Source organism: Talpa europaea (genome assembly GCF_964194135.1).
Source record: "Talpa europaea genome assembly, chromosome: 2".
Lineage (NCBI taxonomy): Eukaryota > Metazoa > Chordata > Mammalia > Eulipotyphla > Talpidae > Talpa > Talpa europaea.
Genome location: NC_140068.1, coordinates 56776155 through 56803542, shown reverse-complemented (window position 1 = coordinate 56803542; position 27388 = coordinate 56776155). Strand labels below are relative to the sequence as shown.

At 37.2% G+C, this 27388-nt stretch overlaps 1 protein-coding gene across 4 annotated transcripts in view; it reads right to left on the bottom strand.

Moving 5' to 3' along the window:
• The window catches only part of MAP3K7 (mitogen-activated protein kinase kinase kinase 7), a gene marked incomplete at both ends in the record, with an annotated part of 56076 nt that extends 34667 nt beyond the window's left edge, over nt 1-21409 (bottom strand). For all 4 annotated transcript variants that reach the window (XM_084227903.1, XM_084227904.1, XM_084227905.1 and 1 more), the window contains 7 exons: nt 1927-2055; nt 3484-3608; nt 5695-5833; nt 6823-6868; nt 7376-7441; nt 9567-9677; nt 21290-21409. In XM_084227903.1, the coding sequence (XP_084084029.1) occupies nt 1927-2055; nt 3484-3608; nt 5695-5833; nt 6823-6868; nt 7376-7441; nt 9567-9677; nt 21290-21409 (736 nt within the window). The remainder of the gene's footprint in view (nt 1-1926; nt 2056-3483; nt 3609-5694; nt 5834-6822; nt 6869-7375; nt 7442-9566; nt 9678-21289) is intronic.
• Nucleotides 21410-27388: the final 5979 nt, after the last annotated feature.

Sequence of the window (27388 nt, the reverse complement as noted above, 5' to 3'; positions counted from 1 at the left end):
GGAGTAATGATAAAAGTTTTTGTCTTTTATCTTTTATCACTTTTTTTGTCTTTTTAGGTTAATATCTATTCTATGTATCTTTTCATAAAGGGGAAGCTATGCTTTTTAAAAAGCTAAATTACAATTTTATATACATTACGGTAACAAGACTGAATTAATGACATTTCATTTCTTATAAGCATTCTTTTTTAACAATACTGGCTCAGTGTGGTTTTTAATGAAGAAAAATAAAATGGTGATTTGAGGAAATCTTCCTTGAATTCTATACTTCAGATTCTTTAAAAAATTTCAAGTAAGTTTGAAACATCATTTTCCATATTTAAAGGGTGGTCCACTATGGTATTTTACTTACGGCCCTCCAAATGAGAGGCAGATATTTTGGCTCCTGTGAATAAATCATTCACAAGCGGAGAACAGCTAACTTGTGTATAATTACTGAGATTGTAATATTAATAGTAAAGTCCCTAATTTAAAAAAGGCCTCAAAAATAATGAGATCTTTGTAAGTTAGTTCTTTTATTCCTTACTTCAATGATATTCAATTATTTACTGACAACTGATAGATATAGAAGAACTGTCTTGATCACTTCTCTAGCATTCTATCTAATGATATTAAAGAAAGTATTATAAAAGTTTTACAGGTAACTGGTAAAACCAGTTAAGAATATTCAGAGGATAGTGCTGTTTAAGAAGTCTATGAATGACCGAAATAGTCAGGCACATACTTTTTATATTATTTGTGCAACAATGCATCAAAATGCCATGAATCAGAATGATTATAATCAAGTGAAAGAAGTTAAATAACAGAGTGATTTTGAAAGTTAGGAAGGTAAACAGTTTATTTTCTTAAAGAAAACTGACATAACTTGACTAATGAAGATGATGTATCCTAAATCATGTGTGGTTAGAAACATAAAGGCACAGAGATATAAAGGCACAGGAGAGATACAAAGACACTGAATATGTAAATTAATATAACTTAAAAATATGGTTATTGGGGTCCTCCCAGGTGGCGCAATGGGTTAAGCACCACACTAAGAGGCAATCCGCAGCCTCTGCAGCAGGAGTTCGAGCCCAGACCGGCCAGGGAGCTACCCACATGGCGCAGCAGACATTTCCTGTCTCTCCCGCTGCTCCCCTCAGCAGTGTATTTCAGTCAGCCTGCCTGTTCTGCTCCCCACTCTGTCTCTGGTGCATCCTCTCATCCCCCCAACCCTGCATCTCTGGCCTGTACCCCAGCTCTTGTATGCATAAATAAATAAATCTTTTTTAAAAATATAGTTATTGAAGTCAGAAAGATCAACGATTTGAATCCCTTCTTCATCACTTACAAACACTGCAACATTGCGCAAGTTACTTAACCTCTCCAGGTGTAATTTCTAAGACTCTAAGGTGAGGCAATAATAGGGCTCATCTCATAAGGATGAGTAAGAAGATAAAAAGAATGCCTGTGTGAAATACTTTAGTTTTGCCTTTATGAAAAGCTTAAATAACAATTGTTACTATTCTTTGCTTTATCTCCTTGGTGAGACCCTTGCTTCCTCAGGAGAAAAAGGCAACAATTCTCTAATTTTCTTAACATTGTGAAGAGTCTATATATTTAAATTTTTTATTTTCTTCACAGAGCCCAGTCTGATGCTTCTTTATTTCCTGGAGAGACCCTAACTAGGTAGATGGCTCTGGTGATCTACTAATCAACATGGCTAGCAGATCTCCCCAGGTTCATGTGGAGGTTAGGAAGGATCATAATCAGCCCTGAACCTCCTGATTTTGGTGGTGGGGGAGTGGAAGCTGATAGGAGCTAAGTATTCTTGTAACAGAGATGTGTACATTTTAATATTAGGGAATAAATGGGCTCCTTGGTGATGGTGGTGGTGGTGGTGGTAAATCACCTTAATATATTAAAGAAAAATTTCTTTTCACTAACCATTATGAACAGCCCACATGATACGGAAAGCTGGGCCACCAATCTCATCAAATGGTTTCCGACGTGTTATCACTTCCCAAAGGATGATACCCCAGCTGAAGACATCACATTTTTCACTGTAATTGCTACCTAGAAAAAAAGAGCACAATTTCAAGACTTTTTTCCTACGTGACTTATAGAAACAACTCTATCTGTAAGAATGACTATGGTACAAAAACAAGAGGCTGTCACATGTAGAGTTGAGATATTATTTCTAAAGTAATTTAAGTCTCTGGAACAAATATAATTTTATGTGGTTTTTAATGCATTAAACAATTCTAGAAGTGGACTGTTCTTTAACTCTTCAAGAGACAGAAGTTTTGTTTAGACTTACTTTCCAGGGACAGAATATGAATATATTTGTACATTCTTTTTTATTTATTTTAAGATAGAAATGAACTTTATTGTAAACAAAAGGGCAGCTCTGTTAAGGAAACTTTAAAAGGAAAAAAGGAACATTTGCACAGGCACAAATGGGCAGCTCTTAAGGGGCAAGAAGTGGTCTTTTGACAGGGGCAGAATTAAAGAGATACCTGCCATTAAGAGGTATCTAGACACAGGGGAGCAGTCTTAGGATAAGATCAGCCCATTTATACTCCTTTTATGTAATTTTCTAATGTTAATTTATTTCCTCTCATTCTTTTGATAGTACTACTCTACTGAAAAAGCAAAAGAAAGCTTTTTGAGTTAAGATTTTTTTTTCAACATCTGGTGAGAAAATTCTTAATTTATAAGCTTAAATGTACAATCAGTGTACACTTAGCAGTGCTCCGATGTAGCTTTAAAATCTAATTTGGGCTACAGGTACTGACATATCAATAACAAAGAAATTTACATAGCCTAAATATCTGAGCTTTGTTGCTATAAACAATTAACAGTAAATTTTATTTCTGGGTTCTTTTATAAAAACAAGTATTTTTTTCCAAACTATTGAAGTACTATGTCACTTTAACTCACAGAAAGTAATATGTATTTAATACATATCACTGATTTACCAACACTGAACTCACTATAACACATATATAAATGAAGATTATCTAGGTCAGGTATTTTCTCCATAAGGCAATTGTAACTTTCTAGAGAGTACTTTAACACAACTCTTGGAAGTCAAATGAATAAACAGTGAAATCACCAACAAAAACCACAAAAGTATAAGAAATGTGGCAATAAAGGCATGGCAGTATGAGAGATGACTTCATAAATGATTACCAATAATTATAAAAGCACCAAGAATTGATTTTGGGTCACAAATAGATAATTGCAATTATGGAATCTAAGAATAATGAAGACTGACTATATATCTTAAATTTGCACAGAAGATGCTAGCCAATTTAAATCTTCTATGAGTTTTAGATCTAAGCCTGCATTTATTTAATACTCCTTAAACTTTAGTATCTATCTTCCAATTATGTACTATGCAGAAATAAAACTCATGCAAATAAAGCAAAGCTAAAAACTCATACTAGATTTACATAGAGTAAGGCCAATGATTAATCACATCATGCTTTTGCCATTTACCTTCAAAAACTTCAGGTGCCATCCAAGCAGCACTCCCCTTGTTATTGGTCATGTGTGTCTGAATGTCACAGGCTGTACCAAAATCACAGATTTTTAAAACTGTCCCTCCTGCAACAAGCAGCAAGCTGTTAAAAAAAAAAAAAAAATCAAAGATTAGAAGACCAGTATTTGGCTCTACAATAAAAGACATTCTGTCATAAAGGACATTCAAGGAAACAGGGTTAAACAAAATGTTACCATTCAATTTCTGTGAAATGTTACCTGGTCACTGTGACAGCTAAATAGTTCAGAGAAAAATGTGCAAAAACAAAAAAACAAAAAACAAAAAACCTAACCACCTAGTATCTCCCTTAAGGAAACTGCTAGACCTACATTTGATGTTGCCCTCTCTATTTTACAATCTTTCCTGGTTATACTTCTCTTTGTGCTAAAATAAAAAATGGGTTTAAAAAATTTCCAGGTGGTCAACATTAGAGTATCCTGAAATGACAGGGGATAGAAATCAATTCCTTTATAGACTACTTGTCCCCTGTATTTAATCTACCAATGCTTTTCAAGCTGTCAATAAAATCTGTATCATAAAATTAAGATCACAGATGTAGAAACCTCCAGAAATCAATTTAGCAGATTATGACAGCAATTAATGAAATAGAAATCATTAAAGTATATCATAACTAGTAAGATAAAATTTTGTTGCATAAAAGTTTCCTTTCAGTTCTATACACAAAAATGTACATATATGCACACTAGATTGTGAAGTATTTCTTACTGTGGAAACTGCTTTAAAAGTTTGCAAGCCTCTTCACAACCTTATAGTGAACAGAAATGAGTCTTTAGTTTGGCCTAATGTTATAATTGCTAGGCTAGTTAGCTGGTCACTATCTCTACTTCCTCCCGCTCTGTGCACACAACAGTATTATACATTTCATAGCCTCTGTGCACTCAGATATAACCGCCTAGCCAAATGAAAAGTGTCTGGGAAGTCATTACTTCACTTTCAAGTCTGCCCCATAAAAATTTCTTTTTTCCATCCCTGTATATACATCTTAATGTAAAAGAAAAGGGACACTTTCAGGAGTTGCTTTGATTGTGCATGATGCTTGCCTGCATCCTTTAATCATTAATTTGTTGTGGTATAAGAGCTATGATTTTCATGAGTTTGCTCTGATAATTTAACTGTGGTAATACACAGGGGAAAAGGAAGACTCACTCTCCAAAACCAGAATAAAAGGCTAAATAATTTCTTCACCACTCAAGATAGAAAGGTTAGACAATATAATCAAAGTGTTAAGAATCTGTGTCTTAAACACTATTTGACCAGGGACCTGGGGCAAGAAGTTAGCTTAAATCTGGGAGTAGAAATAAGATACACTAGTGAGAACAGAGATTCCAAGAGCTGAAACCTATGGAGAATGTATCAGGTTAGCCAAGAGTGACAAGTTATATCCAAAAGGGATACTTGACTGCTTTAAATCAGTATCAAGAGAATGGAATAGCTAAAGACTGATATGGGGGCAGGGGAGAGAGGAAGAGGAGAGAGCATATGGGGACTTTTTACTCTGTCACAGGTGGACAAAGAAGAAAAAAAATTAGAAAGGGGACACACACCACATATGTGTATGTGTTTGCGTATGTTTTAAATGAATATCTATAAAAACAAAACACCCATATTTAGTCATTATTGAGGGAATTCTGAAATTCTTTCAAAGGCCCTAGATTCTCAATATGGAGATATTCAGAATATTTTCAATTTTTACCCAGAAGCCAGACATACCCTTTGCCTTCTTCTGAAAGAACAAATAATAACCACTCTAAACTCTTGGAGAATTTCTACTATTTGTGGATATTGTGAGTTGTTAAAGACACAGCAGGGAACAATACAGGCTTTTCTCTGCTGTCATGGAGCCAACTGCCTAGGGCAAATAATAGATAGTGCAGGCACAAAATAAGATTTATAGGCTAATAGATTCTAGAAATATGCTAATATGAGGTAGGCGTTATTAAAACAAAATGTAATTAAAATAAAAATCTCACTAATGACAACATTCTAATCTGGAAACTTAGATAATGACTAAATGATACAGATGAGTAAAAATAAACACTCATGAGTAAGCTGAAAGGAAACAAGAAACTCATGTGCAACAATCGAACTGAATTAGGGAGCTGGTGTGGGGCAGCAAGAGAGAGACATGTCACATTATTAGAACTCACTTTGGTGGTTTCAGATCTCTGTGAATTAGAGCTTTGGGCTGCATACTGTGAAGATAAGCCACGCCTTGGGAACACTGTAAACACCAACTCATTGCGTGGGCAGCAGTGTAATGTGGCAATGGTTCAGCACCATGCAGCACTGCAAAAGAAAGGCACAAACTAAAAAGAACTTTATTGCATATAAAAAAAGATACAAGGTGAATGCAACACATCAGAACACATGACTGGGTATTTGTCTACACATGCTCCTATCAATTCTACTTTTAATTCTTTTCTAAATAAAAAGATGAAAATATTTAATAATTTTAAATAGAAAGCTACCACATATGTACTTAACATTCAATAATAGTATGAAATGTTACATCCATTCATGTAAAATGAATGTATATTGATACAAATTTTCAATCAAAACAGTTTTGCACATTACAATATAAATTATAAGTAATGTCATGGCAAACCATTGTAAGAAAAATACTGAGAAACAGTAAACAAGGAAACAAAATAATGTGTGTTTATAATTAAGTTCTCAATAACAGCTAAAACCTAAAACAAGAGTTTTAGCTACCACTAGCAATGATGAACAATTAGGCAGTAAATGAACTGGTACAACAAAAGAATACACAAATGGTTGGTGAAAGAGTTCTGTTCTATAAAGGTAACTAAATGTTACATGACTTTCTTTCATTGCTATAATAAAATATTTCATGGAGTGAGTTTTCACAATTTCTTAAAAAGAAAGCAAATAAAGTAAGTGAAATGGAAGTATGATTAAAGAGTTTTGAAACGAGGAGGTTCAAAGCTAAGAGTGGGCAAAATTAAAAAAAACTTAACAGTCTGAAGATATTTAAAAATATATTTAAAAAAGCAAATTTTACTTTAGCTATATGCTTTTAACGTTATGAAAAGTACATCAATTTAAAAGATTGATATACTTAGACTTCTAAATTTTACATATAAATGTTATAGCATCTTATCATTTTTAATCTTAAGCTGATTTCTTTCTTTAATTACCTCCTTTTGGGACTCTGAGGATATAGAGTGAGGAACATTAAGTAACTTATAGTTTATAGTTAAAAGCTTTTTAATTATTTTACTCTACTAGCTAACGACAGGTCTAATGACACTCACCATTATATAAAGAGCCCCCTTCAGCATATTCCATCACAAGACACACCTAAAAGAAACATATGACAGAATAATTAATCACAGAGCGATAAAATCTTAAGGGATTTGGAAAAGAACTTGTTCATCCTTTGATTTTATAAATGCTTTAAAAATCATTCTTTTGGTCCCCACTATGTGAATGGCACTAAAGGAAAAAAAAGGTATCTATGATCTACAACCTTGTCATCCAGCAATCCACTATCTAAGAGTAACTCCTCTTGGAGTGGAGACACATATAAAAACATGATCACAAATTCTCTGAGGGCTTTCTTTAGTGCTAATGAGTACATATTGCCATAGGAAGTGAGAGTGATCAAAAAGTCTTATAAAAAAATGAGGTTACTAGAAAAGACCACCTAAGACAATATAATATGTTGCTAAGACTAGAAAGAAATTAAATATATAAAGTACAATGGTTTTTATTCAGAAATATGATAACAGATCAATACTTTATAAACCACACATCTGCCTTGTTATTCCTTATAGACTGGGGACAATGAAAAAGTGGCAAACTTACTGGATTCAAGCAGGCTCCATATAGCTTTACAATGTTAGGATGGTTCACACGGGATAACTGCCGAAGCTGTAACAAATTAAGGTCTCTTTTAAAATGCGTTAACTTTTAAGGAAATGATTTCACATCATTATTAAAATCTCTGGTTGTACAAATCATTAATTTGATCATTCAACAATAACTATTTACTATGTAGCAGGCACTGTGGTCATAAGTATCTCCCCAGAACAGCCCAGAATCCCTGCCCCAAAGTTTTTGTAGTTTAGTTGTGGGATAGATGTGTAAACAAATAATTAAAACAATAAGCAAAGTGCTATTACAGGAGTTATGAACAAGGCATGATAAGACAAATAAGAAGAAATTAACTTTGCCAAAAATGTTAGGACACCATTCTAGAGATGGCACTGAGCTGAGCTTTCTAAGCTAGAAGGAAACCATGTCACTGCAGTCATCAGCATCTTTATAGTTACAGTTGAACAGTCTATCTACACTAAGCCAGGCCCTGGTGGGCACTTTAAGATACTGTATAACTCTCACAACTCTGCAAGGTTAAGTATTATCATTTCTACTTTAAAGATGTGGGACCTTTAAGATAAGGTTCAGAGAAAGAGAAATGAGCTGCTAAGTACACTATTGCTAGAAAGTAGTACAGTCAGGATCTGAACTTTGCTCTATCTGACTAAAAATATGCATTCTTTCTACATATTTCTGCTGCACCATCTCTCATCTCTGAATTAATTTCTTCCTATCCACTCTCACTGCCACTACATAATTCTAATCTAATCTAGTGTGGCAATTACTGTGGTCTCCTAGCTGGTCTCTCTACAACTAGTTTTAATCTTTCCTGATCCAGTGATTCATAGTGAGGCCAGTAAAGGTTTTGGCTGCACTCATTTCCTTTGTGCTACACCTAAAACTTGTTATTATATGCTATTAGAAAGCCTATCTCTCTATAGTTAATATTGTTAATATTTGTGGCCCTAACAGAGAAATTAATATCACTTTATTACATATAGTCTATATTTCATCTTGTTAAGTATATGTATAACCTTAATTTTCTCCCTCCAAACTACTATTATCTTTTTAACTCTTGATTCCTGGTAGTTGACACAATACTTTTACTTCGTTTTATGAAATTGCCAATACAACAGATCAATAATGTCATATAAACTATAAACAAAAATCATGAATAAAAAAACAAGGTTAAGGTCAGACTTCTGGGACATCAAACCATTCATGAGTAATTCTAAACTCATTCAAGTAATTACAAAAATCTACTTCATCATATCACAACTCAATTTTCATTTCTCCATGTCATGCATTTTAAAATATGAAATACATTCTGAAATTAAGATTAAGTAAAAACATAGATGTAAATTCAGAAGACATATACAAAAAAAGCATTAAGTCTAGAAAATTAGAAATAAATCTGAAAATACAATTTCATTAAATTCTCCACAATCTGTAAGAGAACAGAGTTCAAAATTTCCATGCTAAATGAGAAAAACCAAATCTGAAGTTATTTTCCTTTGAAATCATCTCATTTAAATTTCTAAAAATATTCAGTTAAATATGAAAGCATAAAACTTCCCTTCTTAATTTTAGATAATGGGAGATAATACTACTTCTTTTCTATTTTAAAATTTAAATTCTATGCCTTGAAATAGATCTGAATTACTATGAATGAAACAGTATTTTAATTCACAGATGAATTCATTTTACCCTAATTTTTAATCAGAATTAAAAGTATGAATGAAAAAATGTTCTAGAGCATTACCTTTGTTTCAACCAAATCGCTGATGCTCAACTATAGAGAAGTGACAATTTAAAAAAAATTTTTTTTTTTTAAATTTTTGCATAGAAGAACTAAGATGTGGGCCAGAGGTACGGGGGGAGAGAAGGGTAACAGGATGCACCAGAGACAGAGAGGGGAGCAGAACAGGTGTATTGACTGAAATATACTGCTAAGGGAAGCAGTGGGCAAGACAGGAGATGTCTGCTACGGCCATATGTGGGTTAGCTCCAGGGCCCGAGATCAAGCTCAGGCAGTAGCAGTGATAGCACTAAGACTCAACCCTAGGATCCCAAGGAGGCCTGAGAAATGACAATTTTAAGAAATGTTTTTTTCCCATAATATTAAATTCTGAATATCTTAGATGAAGAACTACACAACATAAATGATATATGAACTTACCTCTACAATAAAAGCTTTCCTCTCAGATTCACTTTCTATTTGTTTAATAGCAACATCTTTTGCTCTCCATTTAGCTTTGCAAACAACTCCAAAGGCCCCTCTTCCAACTACCTGAATTAAAAAAAAAAACAAAAACACAAAAATCAGGAACAAGTAGATCCAGACCAACATGTAACAAGGAAGTCAATCAAAGTCTTTTACTAAAATTTTAGAAATCATCACTATCCGGAGTTGCCACTGAGCAAGTTAAGAGTTTTCATTAAAATTGAGAGATAATGAAATATACTTTTCTCTATTTTTGAATGTTTCTATCTAGACATCGCTTCTTTTTCAAGTAAATTCAAAGACAACAAAATGAGTCTTGGAGGCAGAAAAAAGATTGAAACAAGCAAGATGAACGAGAAGACAAAAAATGTTTTGGAAAAACAAAAATAAAAAGCAGGAACATCTAATAAATGCTGTAAGCTATCCTGTTTGTGAAAGTGAGTACAAGCTGTTGGATAAGAGGTACTGGTAGACTTGCTTGGTGCAGGGTTGCCACAAAACTTCAATTTGTAAAAAACACAGTATCAGTTAAGTGCAATAAAAATGAGGTATGTCTGTAATTTACTAAGGGTAGGGAGGGGAGGGGAAAGGGTAAAAATAAAGATGACAGACTGGTCACTGTGAAGGATAGACTAAACATGCTATTACCTATACAATGGAATATTACTCATCAGGAGAAAGAAACAAACTACTGACACATGCTGTAACATGGGTAACCCCCCACACTATCTAAGTGAAAAAAGCCAGACACAGATATCACATTATGTTTGATTCTGTTTATATTAAATACCCAGAAAAAACAAACCTATAGAGATAGAAAAATAAGTAACTGGTAACCTGGAACTGAGAGTAGAAACTGGAATTAACTGTAAATGGGTAGGAGGGAGCCTACCAAAATGGTGTTTAGAAATTGGTTTTTAGTGATAGATGCACAACTAGGTAAATTTTTTTAAAAAGATTTATTTTTTATTTATTTATACATACAAGAGCTGGTGTGTAGGCGAGAGGTGGGGTGGGGGTGGTGAGTGGATTCACCAGAAACAGAGTGGGGAGCAGAATAGGTGGATCTACTGAAATACAATGCTGAGGGGAGCAGCGGGTGAGACAGGAGAGATCTGCTGCGCCATGTGGGTTAGCTCCTGGCTGGGGATTGAAATTGTGCTGCAGTGGCTGCAGATAGCTGAGACTTAACCCCTGTGCCACCAGGGAGGCTCCTAGGTAAATTTTTAAAGACCACTGTATACTTCAGATGGGTGAATTTTAGGATATGTAAAATATATCTCATTAAAATTATGTTTAAAAAGTTATAAAGACTGGTCACATGTTATTATTGAAGCTAAGTGATAGGTACCTCATGGTTTTATTGCATTCTCAGGTTATTTCTCTACTTTGTAAATGCTTGAAATTTATCATAAAAACAAAACAAAAACAAAGAATAGCTTTTGATGCTTGTTAAAATACAATCACTAGAGGGCATCCCCTGGTGGCGTAGTGGTTGAGCGCTGGGCTGCGAGGCTGCCCGCGGCATCAGCAGCGCTGGTTCCATCCCCGGTCACCGTTGAGGGTCCCACATGGCACAACAGACCTCTCCTGTCTTGCCTGCTGCTCCCCTCAGCAGTATATTAAAAAAAAAAAAAAATACAATCACTAGATTTTATCATTGAAAAGGACCTTATAGTCATCTACTCCAATCTTTCAACTTCCAATGGCTGTAAGCACTTTGCGTCAATGTTTTTCCCTGCAGGAAAAAAACTCTACCATCTATACAGTTTTATTATGTATATCATGTTTGCTATGTAGTAGGCACTAAGATAAATGCTTTACATATCTTACTTATACAACCTAGGAGACAGGTACAATACCATCCTCACCTAGTTTTATTTTTATTTATTTATTTTTTTAATAGAGGCATGTTTTTCTTTATTTATTTGTTTGCTTGTTTGTTTTGTTTATACATGCACTGGGTACAGTCAGAAGCGCAGGAGGGTGAGAGAATTCACCAGAGCCAGAGCGAGGGGCAGAGCAGGCAGAAGGACCGAAGTACACTGCTGAGGGGAGCAGCGGGCGGCAGGAGAGGTCTGCGCGCCATGTGGGACCCTCCTCCGGTGGCCGGGGAGCAGCCGGGGATTGAACCGGCACCGCAGAGGCCGCGGGCAGCTTCGCAACCCAGCGCTCTACCGCTGCGCCACCGGGGAGGCCCCTCACCTAGTTTTAAAGTAAACTGACTTGCTCAAGGCTAGTCGTGGGGGGGGCAGTTTGATGTCAGGCAGTATACCACCACAATGTTAGGGATTCTCTTTTGTATAAATATAAAGCCTTTCATGTATCAGACAGTTGCAGTTACATCTTCCCTTGGAGGAGAAGTCTCCATTTTAACAAACTTTACATAAACAAATTCCTGGGTGCACAACTCTTTTATATTAAATTGGTTATAGCTAGCCAGGGTGCTCAAATAATTTATCATCTTATCAAGACTCTCCAGAATGAGGAGAGTCTTGGTCATACATAAACTGGGAGGGATGACCACTTAGAAGTCGACACAGCTCAAATTCTACTTCGCACATTATGCAAAGCAGTATTAACATTTGTTAAGTGGCTCAAGGTATTAAGCCACCCAAATGGTTAGCATTAGTAGAATGCTTACCATGTGCCAGGCATTAGTGTGTGTTTTTCATGCATTAACAGATTTAATCTTCCTCCATTTTACACGTAAGTAAACCAAATCACAAGGTTGCAACCTGCCCAAGATCACATAATAGGTATTCAGAGAAGCCAGGATTTAAGGGCTAGAGTATGTAATGACCAACACACTGTATATTCAGAGTCTGTATGTTACTGGCTCAGAGGAGGCTGAGTTGCTTCCAGGCAGAAACAGGTGAACATCTCTGGTAGTTGGTCTTTCTTTTAGTGACTTTTCCTCTTATCCTTCCTAGTTATGGGTGCCCAGGGTTGTCCTACTGTTTAAATTATAACTCTCCTCCACCACTCTCATAAAAAGAGAAAGGAACCAACATCTCATTTGCATTTATCATCCAGTTGTTTCATCATGAACGAGGTACGGGCTAACTCCAGCACCAGCAGAATGGAAAGAGCGCACGGAGGCTCTGGAACTCAAAGGACTTGAGTGAATATAGAGTCTGTCTAATTATGTAGCTATTATAATTAGGCAAATTACTGTCTTTGACCAGGCAGATGCTTACATTTTTTTCCATTGAATAGCTATAAGGGTTCTTAAGTCAAAATCAGGCATTTCTTTCTTTCTTTCTTTTTTTTTAAATTTCATTTTTTCTTTTTTTAAAAAAATATTTATTTATTTATTTTTTATACAAGCACTGGGTACAGTCAGAAGCACTGGAGGGTGAGAGAATTCACCAGAGCCAGAGAGGGTAGCAGAGCAGGCAGAAGGACCGAAGTACACTGCTGAGGGGAGCAGTGGGCGGCAGGAGAGGTCTGTGCGCCATGTGGGACCCTCCTCCATGTGGGAGCCACCAAAGATTGAACCAGCGCTGCAGAGGCTGCGGGCAGCTTCATAACCCAGCACTTGACCTCTGCGCCACCAGGGAGGCCCTAGGCATTTCTTTAAACATTACAAAAGCACAGCATGTGCCTGGAGTTTGGATTGAATCTGATAAGAAGTACTTACTACTCACTTCTCTTACAATAAACCATGATGAATAGCAAACAGGTCCCAAAACAAATTTCAACTTTATGGTAATTTTTGGCTAAGAAGGTATGGATGGAGACCAGCCAACCTATTAGTATTACTATGAAATAATGATTATAAGCTAATCTAGTATATTCTTCAAATACATCAAAGCAACTGCTTCACTTTCCTACTGTGAGGAAAAACCATGCAGGGATGCCAACCACTACGTATATTTGTGGATCATGCACTGTCACAAAAACTGTGCTAGGTGTGCTTGACTAACTGTGATACGCAAGTGCCACCTAGTGATGAGATGGTGCTGACTCAGGGTTTTTGACTTAGTCATAGGAACAAATAGTGGGCAAATAAGGATGCAATAAACTCTCCCTTTTGCTTGAGAAAGCAATTTTTGGGAACATTCTGAAATACAAAATAGGCATATTCATGTAAGATGAGAACCCATGATGTGAAGAAACTTCCGCTTATGTTAGGATTACAGATATTTTGTATGTATGGTAAGACAACAGATCTAAAGTGCTAATAAAGTCCAAAATACTCAAGGTTATACACATACACTAAAATACAGGCTACAAACAATTGCTATGCCTTTGAAAGAGTGAGGTTACAAGCACAGATACTAATTTTTTTTTCTTTAAAAAATAACTTACCATTTTTTCCAATGGCATAAATGCAGAGATAATACAAGTGAAAAGAAAAAGAAAAATATGAAGAACTGACTCTTGCCTTTATGGGATGAAAGAGAGGTGGAGAAGAAATTCAAGATAAAACAACAGTACTTGAACAATTTTTAAAAAGCGTTTTCACTGAGAGTCAAATATGAGAGTCTAGAATGGAAAAGAATCACCCCCTGCTTCCAGAATATGTGTAAGGATTAGAGGGCAGAAAGAACTCATATTTCCCACTTCTCGCTGGGATCCTCAGAAGGAGGGAGTGTTATAGAATATGCTTTCCCAACATGGGAAGCTATAATGAGTAAAAATAATGGTAAGGAAGACAGAGAGGGAGGCTCTACTCAAGTTCCCTCAGTCATAAAAGAATATAAAAATGATATAGAAAAACTCTTCTCAAGAGAAAAGCAAGGAAACTTAAAATTAAAGAGTCTTCTGACCGCAGGAAGGAGGATGTTGTAGGACAGAATACTCTAACCTATATCAGAGGCTGGGCTGGTACATAGCTCATATACAGGAAGCTAAATGCATAGCTCAGCTGAGTTTCAGAGGATCAATGAAAGTCAAAGAGGAAGGCCTAGTCAGCAGGCCTATACCTTGCTTAGTCAACAGGGAGATGTGGGTAATGACTCCTGCTTTCAAGGAGTGAAAATGAGGCTTATGCTAAGAGAATGATGAGACTTCTTATGTTTTTGTCTTAAACCAGTATTTCTTGAAAGTCTACTATATTCAGGTACTGTTTGGGATGCCAGAAATGTAAGCAAGATAAAGGGCTTGGTTATGTATTTTCTAGAGAAGCGGCAGGGAAGGAGAAAGGACAACCAATATACATACAGTAAGAAAAAATATCAGATCAAAAAAACTGCCATGTAGAAAATGAAAAACAGGATATGGTAAGAGTGGTAGAAACGTCAGAGGGACAGTATGGGAAGGCCATCTCCGAAGACTAACCTGATATCTGAATGACATGGGGAACCAATCAAAGAAACAATTAATGTATGGGCTCGAAGGGAAAAAAACCCTCCATTTCCCTAATCAACAACATCTGAACCCCACCTATAAGCTAGGTGCTATCGTAGGCAATCAAGACAGAGTTAAACATACCAAGCCCAAATCCCTTGCTCTTGCTGATTATTTTCTTGTGGAGGGAGACAAAGAGGAAACAAGATACAGAAGAAAAGCGACTAGATTTTAAAAATGCTAAGTGTGCGAAGAAGAGGAGCATAATTATGCATGCATATATATGAGCATACACTCCAATTTTAAACAGGGTAGTTAGTCCTGCAAGGCTTCATTGAGAAAGATAACATTTTGGTGATGACCTAGAGAAATACTTAGAACTCTTGGTGTGGGCAGTACACAGTGACAGAACAGAAGAGTGATGCAAGAAAAGGCTGGAGAGACAGAGACTGGATCCTGAATGGCCTTCTGCACCATAAGTAGTTTGAGTTTTAGTTTAAGTACAACGAGAAGCAATTGGAAGAATTTAAAGATGAAAGATGTGATATGATTTACATAAAAAAAAAAATCATTCCAGGGCCTTCCCTGGTGGCGTAGGCGGTTGAGCGCAGCGCTGTGAAGCTGTCCGCAGCCTTTGCAGCGCCGGTTTGATCCCGGCCGGCGAGGGTCCCACATGGCGCAGCAGCCCTCTCCTGTCTCGCCCGCTGCTCCTCTCAGCGGTGTATTTCGTCAGTCTGCCTGTTCTGTTCCCAGCTCTGTCTCTGGTGAATCCTCTCACCCTCCCGCGTCTCTGGTCTGTACCGTGGATCTTTTATAAATAAATAAATAAATCTTAAAAAAAAAAAAAATCATTCTAGGGCCTCCCTGGTGGCGCAAAGGGTTAAGATGCAACCTATGAAGCTATCCACAGCCACTGCAGCACGAGTTTGATGTCCGGCCAGGGAACTACCCACGTGGTGCAGCAGACCTCTCCTGTCTCACCTGCTGTTCCCCTCAGCAGTGTGTTTCCTCAGTCTGCCTGTTCTGTTCCCACTCTGTCTCTGGTGAATCCTCTCACCCCCCACACTCTGAACTGTACCCCAGTTCTTGTATGCATAAATAATCTTTAAAAACAAAACAAAGCAAAATCACTCTAGCTTTTATATGAAAACAAAAGCTAGGGAAGATGGAGGACACAGATAGATCAGGAGGCTTTTACAGAGGCCCAGGTAGGAAAGAATAGCTGTGAGGACAGGTTGATGGTATTGCAGAAAAAGGCAGATCTGGGATGTTCTACAGAAGAGTTAAAAGAGCTTGCTGGTGGTCTACATGCTGGCAAGATGGGTGGGGAGGAAAAGAGATGAACCAAGGGTAAAGTCTAGATTGGAAAACAGTTTAATAAAGGAGAAGAAAGAATGGAGCAAGCAGAGTTAAAAAAAAAAAATCACAGGATTCTCTTTTAGTTACACTAAGTTCAAGATGCCTATTAGTTATTTGAGTGGAGGTACCAAGAATGTGGAGACGTGACCTAGGATGAGTCAGGCAGAAGATAAAAACTTGTAAGAGTCATTAGCATTTAGTTGGGATTTCCAGTCATCAGGTGGATAAGATCAGGAAGAAATAATATGTTGATACTGGGTTTCCATAAATTAATTTTGAAGCCTGTCAACATTTAGAACACAAACAGAAGGAACCAGCAAATCTGAGAAAGAACTGTCAATAAGGTAGCAGCTAAACCAGAAGAGTGTCACAAGAAGCCAAGAAAAGAGTTTCAACAGAAACTCATTTGTAAAAGCAGCAAAAGCTTCACATCAGTGGTTCTCAAACTGTGGTCTGTGGGTCAGAAACATCACCTTGAAATTTTTGAGAACTGTAAATTCTCAGGTTCTAACTCAGAATTTCTAAGTCTGACCATACGGTCCAGCAATGTTTTAATAAGCCTTCAAATGGTTTAGCTGAGGAAGTCAGAGACCATAAAGCCCAACCCTGCTATTAACACTAATGGAGGCTTTTCAGAGCTCTGAGACACCATCTTGGGCGGGAAGAAGGAAAAAAGAAAATTCTTGTGTGCAACCCAATGTTTCTCTTGGCACATGGTTGGTCAGTCGAAAGAAGTGACATCAATGGCAATGGAAACACACTGACAACTGAGGTAAACAACGAAAAACCTAATATTCAAATTACAAAGTGCTGAAAGGAAACCACTTTTTACTTACAACAAATTTCTAATTTAAGTTCACAAACAAATATGCTTTCTGGATTGCATTCATGTCTGAATAGTTCAATTTTTTTGGAGGCATTATCAATCATTAACAATTGTTTTGAAAGACTGCTTCCCCTCAAGATCAGTTTTCACCAAGAATGTAAAAATGGGCACACATTCAAATTATAAGTATCTCCCCCCTCACAAACATCTGTCCAAAATGGCAAACCTAGAAATAAATATTTCAGATATTTTTCTCAATCCCTGATTTGTAAAAATAGAAGAACAAAGGAATGCAGAGAGGACTTTGGTTTTAAAAGGGAAGTCAATTTGGAAATACTGTTTTCTAAATTTATGTATGTTTTCTAATTCAAAATGTTCTCAGATAAATGCTATTAAGATATGTAATTCCCCCCCCCCCCAATGGTTTAGTCCTCTTGTTTTGGGTCCACAATTTTAGTCTTACATAGTAAAGCAGATTTCAATTTTTTTTAAAGATTTATTTATTCATGCATACAAGAACTGGGGTATAGGCCTGAAGTATGTGGTGTGAGAGGATTCACCAGAGACAGAGTGGGGAGCAGAACAGGTGGATCTACTGAAATACACTGCTGAGGGGAGCAGTGGGCAAGAGAGAAGAGGTCTGCTGTGCCACGTGGGTTACCTCTGTGGTTGGGGATTGAACTCATGACAGAGTGGCTGGTGGTAGCTTGATAGTGTTGAGACTTTAAGCCCTGTACCACGAGGGAGGCCCTCAATTTAATTTCTTAATAAAAGAGGTAACAAAAGTATAAGAGAAATAATGTAAAGAATATCTCCATACACTTTAGCATTGAAACAAAACTCAAAACCAGAATTAGTTGTGTTTTACAGAAAGCAATTCCTTTATAAAGGAAATTTTTTCATCTGTCAGATGATTTCTTTACCCACTGGACCATTAAAAAAAAAAAAAAATAGAACACTTTACCTAAACAGAAAAGGATGTATGCCCTTGTGCTCTTAATTTACTATAAAATAATTCTTGTCCCCAATTCATGTTATTTTTAGTTCAATGACTGTAGTCAGTTTTGTTTGGCCCTCCTCCGTGGACTATGTGAATGGACCTTGGCTATGCTGCCATTACTCTGGCTAGAATTTGGAACATGACAGAACAAGCATAGATCTTACATTTATTAGTTAGGACTTGGAGCCTCCAACTATTTCAGAACTTCTATATCTATTAATAAACTGTGGCAGAGTGGAACTGCCATCTGCTGACAAAACAGACTTGATAACATAAAAGCAAAGCTTTGATTATTCAAACTTTTGAAAGAAATTTTTCATAGTCTTAAATTCTGCGGGAAGAGATCTGATCCATTTAACAGTTCTTTCAAATAAATGCTTGTGTTATCTCTTAAGCTAGACACACACAAAACAGAAATTATCACTGCAGCTTCACTGTAATAACCATGCTAGATTTCTACTGACTACTAATTTCACAATGAAGAATTTATGAATAATTTTGGATATTCATAATTAAATACTGGCTAACAAATGTATGGGCTCAGCTTATTCAGACCTGTGTAAGTTAGGTTTTTCTCTGTATCAACTGCCCATATGTTTAGAATCTAAACCCACAAAATATGCATTACTACCATTCTATTTCTCCCTTGAAAACAAAAACTTTGTGTGCTTGTGTAATGATGATTAAATTCTGTATTGACTGCCTGTGCCCTGTTCATATGCTATACTTGTGGTCAACACTGTGTCTCTCTTTTAAAAAGTACATGTCAAAGAGTGACTTTTTAGCAATTTAGTTAAGGTTCACCAGTAATTGGTATATAGCATCTGATCTTTTACAACAACTTTATCCCTGCTAAACAAAAATATTTGCTGGTACAATTAAGTCTAATGGAATCAAGATTTGGAAAGAGAATCAAAGTTGATTTCTAATGTAAATGCTGCCTTAGCCAAATCACATAACTCACTTAAACCTCTGGTTTTATCATACATAAATAAGAGAACCAAATTGGACACCAAATTCTCATAATTATGTTATGATGACTTCAGTTATGTGCTAAAAAAAAGTTATATAAAACCTTCTAGGTACTAGGTACTGGAGTTACAAGTGTGAATAAGGAACCTTACATTTTACTGGGAGATATACAATTTCAGTGACTGGCAAGTGCCATGAAAGATAACAGAAGTGACAAGATCAAAGCTGCTCAGGGAAAGCTTCTCTAAGGAAGTGACATTTGAGGTGGTACCTGAATGGGAGGAAGAAGCCAGAAACGTGAAGTTCTGGAGAAGAGCACTGCAGGTAGAGGAACAACTACAAAGATAATGCATTTTAGTGTCATTTCCAATCTATGATTCTTGCTTTATTCAATTTAGTTTAAAATAACCAAAGAAAGCATGAACCATCTAAACTTAAAGATGTGTACAAAGAGAAAAACCTAATCAGAAATTAAATGGCTTCAGGGGAAGAACAGCAAAACAACAAATGTCTCCTTAGTAACTTTCATTTTCCAAGCAAAAATGTAAAGACTTTTAGATAGTGGTGTATGAAAACTAAGATTGTAAGCATGAAATGATGTAAGTCTCTGAAAGCATTTGGTAGACAATGAAGTACAAGTTATTATTATATAACAATTTGTAGTCTACAAGCATAGCAGTTCTCCAGAGTAGACGTAAATGCTTATTTAAAAACCGCAATTCTTTTATACTGACTCACTGAAGTTTTATTCTTAAAAAAGAAAGAATGTAATCCATGAAAGTTAGACCAACTATCCACTTCTGAAAAAGGAATTTATCATAGAAACACATACACAGACACATCCACACATCCCCTTTTTCAAAATACTGGTCCTTCTTTTAGCCATGTGACCTTAAAGCAGGTCACTGCTCCAGTTTGAACTCAGTTTCCTTGTAATATGTGCCAGATGTCATGTTGGGTGTTTTGCATATAACACCTATTGGATCTGTTATACAGATAAAATGAAAAATTATTATCCTTATTTTATAGTTACAGAAACCAAACCTGAAAGGTGGTAGGAAATTTGCTTCAAATTACACAGTAAGTGGCACAATTGAGACTGAACCTTCCTTTAACTCTACAGGTTTCATTCTTCACACTTATACTACTTGTAAAATGAAGTTCTCAGTTATCTCTAAGATTACTTTATGCAGTAAAATATATATATATATATATATAGGATTCAGTAACCCATTATACTTCCAAAACATGCAAAAAGAAAAGTTTGTTTGTTCAATGATAATTATCTCACTGCTTTCTGCTTGCCACTACTTAAAAATAATTTTGGATTTTAAAGTAGCGATAACTCGGAGTCTAACATACAGAATTAAAGGTTCTTTATCACATATGTAATGCAAAATGCATAATAAATCAAAAGTATGACAAAGGTAAGATACTATTTTCAATCAGCTTTAACACTTTCTAAAATGTGTCGTTAAAGATACCACGCAATTTTATTTTTTTACATTTTATGGTACTTAGAGTCACCTCCTCTGTAAATCTTAAAAGACTCAATGCATTAAAGGCACTTTACTATCTTACTCTAAAATTATATTCTAGTTGTCATCAATATCATTAGCTTTTTTCGAATACGCTACTTCAGACATCTTTTCATTGTACACAAGCCTGGATTACAAATGGTGAAATTCATCTAAATTAGTCCGACTGAAGACATAACATTTATTCTAAGTACTGCTCTGTGGAATCGGCCAAGCTGAGAATCAGTACTCAGGGAAACACTTTATTAGACATGATTATGTATCAATTTGTCAAGTATTTATTGATCGCCTACTATGTGCCAGGTACGGGGCTCCAACTTAATACAAACTTCGACCCTTATGAACACATCATCTTTGAGAAACGAAACTCCAAAACGGCCACGGTCTTTGATGAATTTACTACTCACAGCTTGAGAACTGGTGGACAACAGTTCCATCAATTCATCCTCCTACTTGAGGTGACCCAAATCCAGGCACCGGACTATTAAATCCAAACTCAAAAGTGCAGAAGCTAGGAAAACAGAGCTACCGCGTAGTACCTGAGAGCGACAAGTCCCTACTCCACCCGGTCCCGGTGGAACTGGGGGGACTCCCGGGTGGGCCCCGCGGATGAGGGGCCGGAGAGTCGACTTAAAAGTCGGGATCAGGCAGAGACTGGACAGCCCAGGGCCGGCACGACTTCGCTCACCTCTTCCACCTCGATCTCCTTGTAGTCGATCTCTTCGAAGTTGAGGACCTGGGTGGGGGCTTCGATCATCTCACCCGCGGAAGACGAGGAAGAGGAGGAGGCGGCGGAGGCTGTAGACATGATCCCTCGCGGAGCCCGGGGGGCTCGGGGATCCTGCCACCCGGACGCCCCGGGGGAGACCCGCGCCCACCAGCCTCCGGGCCGACCTTCAGCCTGGAGCCACGGCGACTCGCGACGGGAACAGGAGCAGCCGCCACGGCGGAGTCCCGGCCCCGGCTCTGCTGCGTTTTCCGCCGCCGGGCCCGGCCCACAACACTTCCGGTTCCGGCCTGAAATCGGAAACAGGAGGTGGGCCGAGAGCTCATGGGAGGGGAGGGGACAATTTTTGTGACTAAGACGGAAAGGACGGACAGATCGGGGTGGGGCGGGGGAAGGTGAGAGGCTAACTTGGACCTGTAGGACAAAGCAGGCCTGCAGGCCCCACGTACTATCGCGAGACCTGATTCGTGACGTAATGAAGATGCGCCAACGGAAGTGGCGCGGAGCTAGAGAGATTATCAGTGTGGTTGGTGGTTTAGGACCAGCGGGAAAGATGAAAAGTACGGTTTCTCCTCTGTTTGGTAAACTGTGTCGTGGCCGCGGTCCCTTCCGTTCACAGACCTGCAGATGGAAGGAGTAGTGTTGGAATGAGTTTTTGTGACGAAGCTTGTTTTTCACTTTCAGCCCTAAACTATGCCGAACGATTTGTTTAAGAAGCCTTGGAAAATATGTTACTCTCAGTGAGGCATTTCGGAGGAAGTAATTGCTACTGTTATTTGAGCCAGTCTCTGACGCTGTGAGAGAGTCTAAAGAAAATAATATGGAGCGAGTCAGCGCGTGTAACCTGAATAGCACTTTGTAGTCTGAATGCTCAGGAACGGAAGTTACTATTTTGATGTTACCTTACAGGTTAGGTAAGGTAGGTATTTATCATTTGGCATACTGTGGCGTGTTCTTATGTTAGTATATATCGAGTATGGAGTGTTGTGCTAGATACTTTACATTTATAGTCGAGTGACTAGGTACAGTCTTGAAAGCTACTTTTTGTTGTCCTTTTCAGAACATGAGAAAATAGAGATATTAAAGCAATTACAATCCTCAAGCTAGTACTGCTTAGTTCACGACAGCACTAAGGCGGATAGTATTGCCTATGCTGTGCTGTAAACACAACTTTTTAAATTTTATAACTGCTGCTATATTTTACTTAGTTTGACCTGAAGCCTGGCATAGAAAATTGGATTTAGAGATGAAGATTTTAAGACTGAAGAAGGAACTCTGCAAATGTCAAAATTCAAAAAAGATCGAGAAGAAACAGTTTAAAAGAGAAAGTCAGAGGAATGGTGTTCCACTTTTCACTGGAGGAGAGCTTTCCAATTAAGGAATATCCGATCAAGTAAATAACTGCAGAAATAGTTAAATCACATTTGTGATTGCATATAGGTCTTTGGATTTGGTAGTCAAGAAGTTATTATGAACTCCTGGATTCTGTCATTTAAACATTTGTAATTCTAGTAGCACTGGATAGGTCAGTGAACTGATGAAGAAATTACTTTTCATTGTACTCTTCTGATGTATTTATCCAGTCTTGACTGCATACACTTTTTATTTGATGACTCCTAGTCTCTCCCAATACTCAGGTTTTCCCTGCCCTTGAACCTATTGGACTCCTCTGTTTAGATATAACATAAACATTTCAACTTGAAGTTTCAAAAAGCAAGTTTGAACCACTCATATGTCCAAGTGAGGACTTAGGGCTTTATTTGCACATGTACAATGATGCTTAGTGTGCTAATAACCAAACAAGCAGATTAAGTAAGTGGGAAAACTATTTTTGCCTATCTGTCTTTTACTTGAATTCCCAAGATAGGGTGGTCTCCTTTTAACCTCGTACTATCTTGCTGCAGATTAAAACCTGATTTTAACAACTCTGCTTAATAAAGTGTATGCTAGTTGAGTCCCAGGTTGGGACTCAAATATTACATCTTCTGAATGAATGAATAGCTTTTACCAGTCTTCTCTTTCCCTGGAGAGAAAGATCTGTTATCTGTACCTTCAGTTTATAACTAGAATCTTGTTGACGAGGACTAATCACTGCCATGATGCTGTTATCCTGCTTGATTTTCCTCCTTAAGGTTTTGTTATGAAAAATATCAAAATACAGAAAAGCTAAAAAAAAAAATACAGTGAACACTTGTATACCTCCCATCAAGATACTACATTAACAGTTTATTATACTTGCTATATCATATATACACTTGTCTCTCCACCCATATATGCATATTTCTGTCTTTTTTTTTTTTTTAAGGATGACAGTCTTTTTTTTTTTTTTTTTTAAGATTTATTTATTTTTACAAGCACTGGGGTACAGGCCAGAGGCACAGGAGGGTGATAGAATTCACAAGAGACAGAGTGGGGAGCAGAACAGGCAGAAGGACCGAAATACACTGTTGAAGGGAGCAGCGTGATAGACAGGAGAGTTCTGCTGCGCCATGTGGGAATCTCCCTGGCCTGCCGGGAATCGAACTGGCACTGCAGAGGCTACAGACAGCTTCACAATTGCGCTCAACCTGATGTGCCACTGGGGAGGCCCACATCTGTCTTTTTTGATGGATGTATTTCAAAGTCTGTTTCCTACATGATTTTGAACATCTACCCCAATACATCTGCTTATGTGTTTTATTCACTGATTTGGACTTACAGCAGTGGTACTACTCTAAGATCAGTTCTCTTGTTTACTAACAGACCACTAGATTTTTTTATTTGTCCTTACCGTTTCACTAGGTTCTGACAATGAAGTCCCAGTGGTGTTCATGCCTAAAGAGTGCTGCATTGCCATCCACGTTTCCCATTCTATGATTTGATTATATGAGCTGGTACTTTCCCATTTTTCATTTAAACTGATTCAAGTTGTATTTTTGTCCCTTGCAATCAGAGTCCTAGGTAATAGAGTTTGAACCAAGAGACATGAGGGAAGAAAGCTGAATGCATGTTCTCAAATTTGACTTCACATTCTTTAACTTGCATGAGTTTAGCATGATAAACTTCAACTTAACTTCAATAATAATTAGCAACTTTCATTGTGTCTCCACAAATTTCTAGAGATACGTATCAAGCTCTTTAAGTGGTCTCACCAGAGGATTAGGGCCAAGAGTTTAAAAATACATTTCTCACTACCTCTACATGTTCTAAATCGGATTTTCACCTTATCTAGCTTAGTTTGGATATGAGTGCACCTGTTTCCATGCAGAGATTGCAGAAACAGACAAGAATTCCACTTTAATGTTCTGTTGCTTTGGCATGTATGATGCTTCAGATACAGAGTTCCATACTTTTATCAGTTTATATAAATTTTGTTACAAGTACATGGAGCTCAGCATAAAATAATTTAAGCAATAAGGGGGAGTTACTGGCCTAATTTAGAATGTCAAGAGCTATAATAGGCTTCAGTCTCATTTAATTAAACTAAGATAGCATCAATAATTAAATTTCATTATTTCCTTTTACTTTTGTGTTATTTGCTATTCTAGAATGATACTTCTCAATCTTTTCCCCCACATATATTATTGCCTCTCTGAGGAGATTTTTAAGTCTTCTTCTTAATGCTCCTCAATGTTTAATATCACAGAAATACTATTTCTGTGTACTTTATGCATATTTATATTTTATACATAAAAATTGTTCTTAATTGTCCCCCTTGAAGATGGTCTCACCCCATTAAGAATGCATGCTTTAGAATTTTTATTTTTCATATGATGTATCACACTGTTCTACAACAGAGAGGAGCAATCTCCTGGTAGTTATCTCAAAAGAGCAGGAAACTTGCTTTTTCAAAAGCCCTTGACAATTCCCCTGAGTGAGGAATGGGGGATGGGAGATCTGAGGTTGCAAATATGTCTTATTAATATAAGTCTGGGATTCATGGAAGCAAGGACTTTGAGGAGAGCTACTAATCAGAAGGAAAAGTTGAAAAAGGCCCAAAGGAGAGGCAAAGCAGGATATGCAACCAATGAATATTTGTTATTCATATATCTAGTCAGGTTGATCTCTGTACCTAGAAAAGTGTTTTCTGCTGCCTGTCCCACAACCAGACTAGGTCAACCCAATCAAATAATTATAGGAAGTTTAGAAGTAGTTTTCTGCTGTATTGAATTCAAAACTGCAATATGGACAGGATAGCTAGCCCCTTAGCAATTCAGTGACACTTCTGGAGAACAGCCAATCAATGCATTTCTTTGGTATTTGATTATCTGGTCCTTTGCTGTCCATGGAGCTGCTGGAAATGTTTTGTGTTCCAGATGCCCACAATGTGACTGGTAAGAGTGGCCATGTGAAGGTGGAGTAGAGACTTCTGGTAGGTACAACTATAAGACATTCTTGAACACCACATGTAGCTGACATATCGGCATCTATGAGTCGTTCGTCTTTGTGATTTTATTACAATTTTGAATGGTTGGAGAAATGTTTAAGCATTTCTTTAATTTCCTTGTGTGAAGAAAGTTTCTCTGATGATGAATATTAAAAATTTGAGGAGATCATCCTTAAGTGTTGATCAGCAATTGATTGTGGGCATTTTGAGTATTAAACTTTAAAAACATTTATGAAAGGAGCCTTATTAAACATTAAAAAAAACTAATACAAATTCAGTGCTTAGTATCACCTATAACACTGAATTTATTTTTCAAAACTATTATATTAAGTCCAAAATAGCTATCTCTATATCCTTTCCTTTTCATCCCAGAGTATCTTAACATTATCATTTTTACATGTATCATGACAGAAAAGTTTGTGAAGCATCAAGTTAGGAAGATGTAGTCAAAGCAAGAAGTAGCAGTGGTTTAAACAATACAGATAATGGTTATAGGGGTAGAGTTAAGGGAACAGATTTAAGAAATATTGAAGAAATGGAATTGGTGGGATTAGTGTTCAGCAATGGGGGAAGGACATCGAGGAAAGGACAATGTAGTGAACTATGAACTTTGAAAGGGCGATGTAAAGAATGATTCCCAGATTTCTCACTTAGGCTAGGAATGGTGCCATTTATAGAATCAGGGTAGACTGGGACAAGGTTGTGGGGAAAGAATAAAGAAATCAGTTTTAGACATGTTGAGCTAGAAGTATGGGGAGACTTCCAAGTATAATTATCAAATAGGCAGTTAATCTTAGACAAAAAGAAGGAGCTAGAAAAATAGATAATGGTCTGCTGATGACAAGTTATAGAGATGCATGAGATCACATGGGGAAGGTAGGTAAAATGAGAAAGAATAGGACTTAAGACAGAATCTTTTTTTTTTTTTAAGATTTATTTACTTATTTATACAAGCATTGGGTACAGTCAGAAGTGCGGGAGGGTGAGAGAATTCGCCAGAGCAGAGAGCAGAACAGGCAGATTGATGAAGTACACTGCTGAGGGGAGCAGCGGGCGGCAGGAGAGGTCTGAGCGCCATGTGGGACCCTCACCTGGTGGCTGGGAATTGAACTGGCACTGCAGATGCTGCAGGCAGCTTTGCAACCCAGCGCTCAACTGCTGCGCCACTGGGGAAGCCCAAGACAGACTCTTAAAGAATAAAATGTTTAAGGTATGGGTAGATATGGAGTTGCTGACAGGAATTTGTGAAGAACTAGAAATTACGATGTTGTGGGCATCCAAGTGAATTGCAACATTGAAGACTTCTGAGAAATTACTCATGAGAAAAATTCAACAATGTCCATTGGAGTTGGGTCTTGTCTCCTGAGGGCTGGCTAAGCAGTATCTCTGGGGGTTGTGGTTATGAATAAGCTCAAATGGGTAAGTTGGGAGGTCTACTTGTGAGTGTGTAAGGTTCTTTGTTTTATAGAATCAAATAGGAAAGGGGAATAGATCAGGAGCTGAAGGCTATGGCTTTACTGATAACCACTTTCTAGTGAAGGTACTATTATCAGGTAGGAGGATGGAATATATTTTCCTTTAATCATTTTCTTGTCTGAATTTAGATCTTGAAAATATTTAGATCTAATGTGTGTGAGCTTCCATTTGTCTTCTTGTCCTGGGACCCACAAATATTAGAAATCCTGCTTTTTTAC